The following is a 7,587-nucleotide window of genomic DNA, read 5'->3' on the forward strand; positions in this document are numbered from 1 at the left end:
ATGAAAGTCCCCTTGCTCCATGAACTTATATCTGACAACAAGCTCCTCCTAACTTAAACTTGGCAGCACACTGGTGATTTATTTTCTCTTAACCAAGCTACTCCCGCTGGTTATGGCTACCTGTGTCACCTCCGCACCACCAGCCGTGGTGGTGGCCTCGCTGTACTGTACAACTCTAAAATCTAAATAACCTACTGTCTCTCCCTACTGTCTGTAAATGACTGAACTGTCTCTCCCTACTGTCTCCTCATTTGAATACATTGCTTACAAACCCCCCCTGCTTACTGTTGCTTAGTGTTATGAATATTCATGTGGACACATCAAACTAAAAACTTGCCTCTGTTTTCATTGCTGTTCTGGACCGTTTCAATATTACCCAAGATGTCAATTTTCCAACTCACATCAATGGACACATACTTGACCTCGTCTGCTCTGTTGGCCTCAACCTAACTCATATTTTCCCCTCCCTGTTCCCACTGTCTGACCACACAATCCTTAATTTCTCACTTACCTCATACTCACAACACTGGCAAACGCCTCATCTCTTTCCGCAACATCAAAGTTGTTGACCCCCTCCAACTCTGATGCCATCTGCTCTGCCCTGCCCCTTGACCACACCCCCAACTCACCTAATGAACAAGCTGCCCAATTCAATACTGCTCTATCTGACTCCCTCAACTCTCTGGCCCCCCTCCAAACTAAACCGGTCTCCTCTTCCCCATGGTTTACCCCTGAGGTCCATGCCCTGTGAAGCGAGCAGGAAGTCTGGCCTCACTGTCCACGCTGAGGCCTACAAACTACACCTCTCCACCTACAGAGATGCCCTCCGTGCTGCCAGGTCCACCTACTTCTCAAACTACTTCAGCCCCGTGATGACACCTTCTCTACTCCCTCCACTGAACTCTGCAACTCCTTCCTTCAGGTTTTCAAGGACAAGATCACCAAAATCAACTCATTACTGACTGATCAATCTCCCTCAGCCACCCCTCTCCCTGTTAACCTTCCAACCGTCACACCTGAAACCTGACTCTCTGAATTTGCCCCATTTGACTCTCCTTATATCTAAAAACTTGTCAAAACTCATGTATTCCAAGTCTACAACTTCCTCCATGGATCATCTCCCCACTGTTCTCATCAAAGCCTGCCTGCCTGTTCTCTGTCCATATATCACACACATTGTCAACCTCTCCCTCGCCCACGGAACTGTCCCCTCCAACTACAAAACAGCTGCAGTCACCTCAATCTTAAAAAAGCCAGGACTGGACACTACCATCCTCAATAACTTCCACCCCATTTCCAACCTCCCCTTCCTTGCCAAGACTCCAGAACCTACAGTTGCCTCCCAATTACAAACCCACCTGCTAATCAACAACCTGTTTGAGTCTCTCCAGTCTGGTTTCCGCCCCTCCACAGTATTGAAACTGCACTCCTCAAAGTTATCAATGACCTCATCTCTGCTGATGCTGGTGCCCTCAACATCCTGATTCTCCTTGACCGGATTGCCACTTTTGACACAGTGAGCCATCAGATCCTCCTCACCAGGCTGGAGAGCCTGGCTACAATCATACCTCACAAACCGGACGCACAACATCTCCCTCAATGGCCACACCTCAGACTCAGCTGCAGTTATACAGGGTGTTCCCAAGGGCTCTGTGCTGGGACCCTTACTCATTTACATCCTCCCTCTTGGTCAGATTCTCCGTCACATCAACCTTGACTTCCACTTCTATGCCGATGACACCCAGATCTACCTCGGCACCAAATCCCTCCTCAACCCACCTCTGACGAACATTGAATCCTGCCTCTACAATAAAAACAAAACTTCCTTAGGCTCATTCTTCCACCTCTGTAACATTGCCACGGTCAGGTCCTTCTTCTCCCGTCCTGTCGCTGAAACCCTCATATATGCATTCATCTCCTCCTGTCTTGACTACTGCATCTCACTACCCTCCGGCATCAACTCAAGCTCCCTCCATAAGCTCCAAGTGGTTCAAAAACTCTGCAGCCCAACTCCTCACCAATACTAAGTCCTGACAGCACTTTGGCGACAGGGGCTTCTCCAGGGTTGCTCCAGCCATCTGTGACTCGGAGTCCATCACTGTCTTTCAGGCCCTCCTAAAGCCCCACCTCTTTGACAAGGCCTACCCGTAAGACCCCCCCCCCCCCCCCCCCCCAGCACACACACATACATACATACATACACACACACACACACACACACACACACACACACACACACACACACACACACAAGCAAAGAAATACACTACTAAGACACTCCTCTCTTCACCATACTGAGCAGTACCTAACCCTTACCCTACCACTTAACCAAACCGGGTTCAAATCCCAACCCTCCTCATACACTGATACATTTATTAATGTTTAGTCTGATGTTTTGATTTGACTCCTGTTTTAATGTTGTTTTTCGTTTCTATAATTGTAAAGCGACTTTGGGTCCTTAAAGTGCTATGTAAGTTCCATGTATTACTAGCAGTATTCAACAGAAATTGTTTGCATGGATAGTTTAACAACTGTGTGAGAATTTTGGCACATATACTTAGGCGTACATCTGGCACTTGCCATTTCACATAAAAAATGTTGCACACTATCATAGAAATCACTTAGCTAAAGTAAACAAACAACAATAGCCTCTTTGGAGTTTCTGTATTGTCCGGCCGAGTACAGAGTTCACCATTTCCAACCCTTAATCTTTCCATTCCAGAACACAGTGTCCAGACCAGCAGCAGGAAAGAACACTGCAGCCCAATAAAAGAGGAGAAAAACAACACCTCTCCTCCATGTTCTAATACTAAAGGGCAACTAACTGCAGCCTTGTCATCTGCTAGATGATTCTATATCCCAATAAATCACCAGGGTGTAACCGGTACTCTGGCTGCCACTGCACCACGTTTGAAGTGGCTCCTGGCTTGCAGTGGGTCCCGGCTGCAGCTGCCAGTCCTCCAGGGCTCAGTCCCAGTCTCAGTCCCAGTCCCTTATGGTTATGTCCAGAGGTGGAAAAAGTACCCAATTGTCATACTTGAGGTAAAGTCTAAAAGTGGTTTTAAATATACTTAAGTATCAAAAGTACAAGTATAAATCATTTCTAATTCCTTATTAAGCAAACCAGACCTCATCATTTTCTTGTTTTTTTTGTTTACAGATAGCCAGGGGCACGCTCCAACACTTAGACATAATTTACAAACGAAGCGTGTGTTTAGTGAGTCCGTCAGATCAGAGGCAGTAGGGATGACCAGGGATGTTCTCTTGATAAGTGTGAGAATTAGACCATTTTCCTGTTCTGCTAAGCATTCAAAATGTAACGAATACTTTTGTGTGACAGGGAAAATGTATGGAGTAAAAAGTACATAATTTTCTTTAGGAATGTGGTGAAGTAAAAGTTGTGTAAAATATAAATAGTAAAGTATATTACAGATACCCCAAAAAACTACTTAAGTAAAAATATTTGAAAGTACTACTTAAGTACTTTACACCACTGGTTATGAATAAGGGGCAACACCAACAGGCACATCACCCGCCCAGTTCTCTTCCTTCTACCCATCTCCCAGCTGTGCGCACACACACACACACACACACACACACACACACACACACACACACACACACACACACACACACACACACACACACACACACACACACACACACACACAGACACTTGCCTGTGTACAAGGGGCACATGGATGAAAGGACTTCTGTCTGTTTACAGTGTGATCTGGCCACAATGCGTGCAGCGTCCTGATACCGCTCTGGGGACACAACACATGCATTCTGCTGGCAAAGTGTTCCCTCCGTTCTCTCCCTCAGCCTGTGAGACACGCTTTCCTCTGTTTGTTTTGGTTCTCATTTGGCGCGGCATTGGCACAACCCTCTCATGCGGAGGAAAGCATGGCTGTTGGATCGGTGGAGAGCCACCTGCTTTGCGGAGATGGTTTCAAACAAAGCTCATGTGTTGTGAGTTGAAATGGTACGGTGTTGAGTCAATTATCTATGTGGCCGTGCCATGTCCTGATATCCAGTGTCCACCCATAAGTTATGAAATAAGTACTAAATGCACTAAAATAATGACCGTAATATTTTTGATGTAATAATATGGGGGAAGTCACATCTCTCATGTTTATGCCTATAGTACTGTATACACATTTCAGCGGTCAATAGACTCCTTTAATCACTGTGCTCTAACATCAAAACTGTAATGGTTTCACCCCCTCACCATCTTCATTAGGCCTAGCTACTCAAATAAGATGTACAATACCTCTCTCTAGTGGCAAGAATGAAGTCAATCATGTTGAATGGATTTACAGTGAATTTTCCATTTACTTGCATTGACTCAGTCCAGAATCCCTGCTTATACTGTCCGTGTTGTTCTTCACTCTGATTGGTGTACCTCTCCTGTGTCATCTAGGTGATGGACAGTTCCATGCCTCTGATTGGTGAGCACGTGGAGGAGGACAGGCAGCTGATCACTGATCTAGTGATCAATAAGATGTGCAGCGTGCTGCTCGGTATCAACACACCACAGCCCAGTGCTGTGAAGGTAAATCTCTTTCACCTCTTCTCCAGAGTGTAACACTATTATGGATTTGCATTTGAATTGATTATGTAGATTCGATCTCAAAAGTAATGAACAATTGTTTCAAATAAGCCCTTGTGTAGGGAGTATATCAAACCAACCATGCATCATGCACTATTACTGTCCATTTTCAATGCTTTTCATTTCACAGCCACAGACGACCCAGCCAAGAAGGGCCCAAGGTAAAGAGACCTCCATCGACATCTTATCACCAGTTTGATTGCTACAACAATTGATTGCTGTTGTGGTGAATATGAATATTATGATAGTGTTGAGAAATACACATAGTAGTTCCTTGAGTCTGAGACGAAACATGAGTGTGTGTTCGCTCTGCAGGTGGGCATCGCTCTGGCTCTGGTTCTCCCTCCCAGTCAGCCCAGGGTTCTCCTCAGCGAGCCCGCTCAGCTAACACCTCTCCCAGCCAGGCCTTCCAGCCAGGACCCATCCCACCTCCCGCCGCCACCGGCCCTGGCACCCAGAAACAACCTCCTCAACTGAAGTAAGTGATCAAATGCCTCGAATCTAATTTCCATGATCAAGGCTGATGTTATCACGGGTGTGTAATACTAATACTATCTCCACAGAAGAATATAATTAAGGCATAAGGGGGTGTGTTATATGGCCAATATACCATGACTGAGGGCTGTTCTTAAGCACGACTCAACGCGGAGTGCCTGGATACAGACCTTAGCCGTGGTATGTTGGCCATATACCACAAACCCCCAAAGTGCCTTATTGCTATTATAAACTGGGTACCAACATATTTACAACAGTAAAAATGTATATTTTGTCATACTCGTGGTATACGATGTTATGTACCACGGCTTTCAGCCAATCAGCATTCAGGGCTCGAACCACCCAGTTTATAATGTCTTATATTGGCCATATACCACACCTCCTCGGGCCTTATTGCTTAATTAGAATTGTAAAGAAATCTACTGTGCTAAGTACAAGATCTCTAGTAAAAGTTCTGTGAAAACCTTAAACTGTCGTCTGATCATTAAAACCTTCTGGGTGAGTACTAGGAATATATCTACTTGGAGCAGATCTGTGCAGATGCCACAAATGGCTGCTAGATGGAGACATTGTATAAAGATTTTACCGTACATGCTCCTGTAGCTCGACACTTCCTGTTTACAAAAATACTCTATTATAATCTCTGACATGCCAACTTTTGTTCCTGTTTAATGGCTGTTAATAATGGCCTGCATTTACAGGATGCTCAGCTCCAGCCACCTCTTCAGAAAATAATATGTGATAAAAGTGAAACTACCTCTTGAGTTTTGATTCTCTCGTAACTCCTCCCTAGTTCAATGTGGATTGGCTGTACATGGCAAAGGGGTTGTCGGTTGAGCAATTTGCAACTAGATTTCTCCACAACCATTCCTCAGTTTGCTTCCTGGCTCGGATACACTTCTAAAGTTTGACTGTATTTCTGTCCATGTACAGTCATTGGCTTTGCTATAATAAACATTAACATGTGTCTTCTAAGATTAAGCTCCTTTGTAAATTTTTTTGTTGGCTTTAGAAAGCAAAGTGCACTAGTTTATTCCCTATTGTGTGTGTCATTGGCCAGCCTCTGTTGATCAAACTGTGCAGTTTGGCAGAATACGAAGTTGGCAGAATACGATCCCCTCGCCCCTCTTCACACATGCGCATGCATGAATACACGCACATACATCCACCTTCTCCATGTTGCATGCCCCTCAGGCCTCAGCCTCACTCTCACTTTCGCGCCTTGCAGCAAATCCCAGTCGCTCACCAACACCTTCACTGAGACCCTGAAAGGGAACGCCACGGACGATGAGGCCAAGGCAGAGACCATCCGCAGCCTGCGCCAGTCCTTCGCCAGCCTCTTCTCCGACTAACTTCAACAGACTCCCCATATCCATCCGCCTACTGTCAGCCATCGGCCTCCAGAAGAGCTCCAAGATACCATTATTTTACAGGACGCGCTCAGTCAACCCACAGAGCGGGAGCTTCCTGTGCACCACTTCCTACTTCCTGTTCTTATCCATAAATGGCAGGTTGAGAGCGTCCACCTCTCAGAATCATCCGTCAAATAAAAAAATGAATTAGGCTATAGTTCATCTAGTACTGCTTGGTTGGTGTAGTTGAGATGTCGGTTTGCATTCTATTTGTTCATCATCTGATTAATTATTTTGTTTTGGTCATATTTGTGTTTTATCAACTTCAAGGATGTTGATATACTTTGGGAGAGAAAGGCAATATTACAGTATTTATAAATGACCAATAATAGTGTATGAGCTAGGTTCACCAGCCATGCTTAGCATCTTGCCAGTCTCATTTCATAGAAATACGATTGCCATGTCTTGTAGACCCATACATATTGATTGGCTGATATTACAATATAATGATTTGTGATTTTGCTTTGGCCTTTGAGTAACAAAGTATTTTAAAATTCCTTGTATTAGGTCAAGATAGTTTAGGCTATATACTGTACCTGTCAATTTGCAATTATACGAGGCGGAAATATTATCTTAAGTCTTCCATCACAGACATTTCTTCCCTAAGTTCTAAGCATTTATGAACTATCCAGTGTAAGTAGCGCTATGAACAATTTTTTTTTAAATATTGGGCATTTGATTCACTATTTCCCTTGCTGTGTATCAAAAGGTGGGAATTATGTACATAACACAGAGGAAGTGCTGACATCTTTGCTTCAATAGTTATAAGATCAGTTACCTTTTAATTCTGTACATACTGTCAGGTGGCAAATACTCCTGGGAGAATGACATTTACTTCTGATCCTTGGGTTTTGAATTGAAGCGTTGTCGAATAGAATAGACATGATTTGCAATGTGTTGGTATGTCTATAGCTTACATCCACTTCAGGAAATGACAAAGTCGTCTTGTAATACTCAGCTACCACATATGCACATATTCTATCTACGCTAACGATACTATCTGATAGCTGAGTGTCCATATTATCTCCCCCCCCCCCCCCCCCCCCCATATCTCATTATAATAGAGAA

At 44.4% G+C, this 7,587-nt stretch overlaps 1 protein-coding gene across 1 annotated transcript in view; it reads left to right on the plus strand.

Annotated features, from left to right (window-relative positions):
- LOC120049326 (synapsin-3-like) overlaps nucleotides 1–6,459 on the plus strand; it is a 110,361-nt gene extending 103,902 nt beyond the window's left edge. Inside the window, exons 10-13 of the mRNA XM_038995575.1 lie at nucleotides 4,424–4,546; nucleotides 4,743–4,773; nucleotides 4,928–5,090; nucleotides 6,336–6,459. Of these exons, the coding sequence (XP_038851503.1) occupies nucleotides 4,424–4,546; nucleotides 4,743–4,773; nucleotides 4,928–5,090; nucleotides 6,336–6,459 (441 nt within the window). The remainder of the gene's footprint in view (nucleotides 1–4,423; nucleotides 4,547–4,742; nucleotides 4,774–4,927; nucleotides 5,091–6,335) is intronic.
- Nucleotides 6,460–7,587: the final 1,128 nt, after the last annotated feature.

The sequence above is a fragment of the Salvelinus namaycush genome, chromosome 6 (genome assembly GCF_016432855.1).
Source record: "Salvelinus namaycush isolate Seneca chromosome 6, SaNama_1.0, whole genome shotgun sequence".
NCBI lineage: Eukaryota > Metazoa > Chordata > Actinopteri > Salmoniformes > Salmonidae > Salvelinus > Salvelinus namaycush.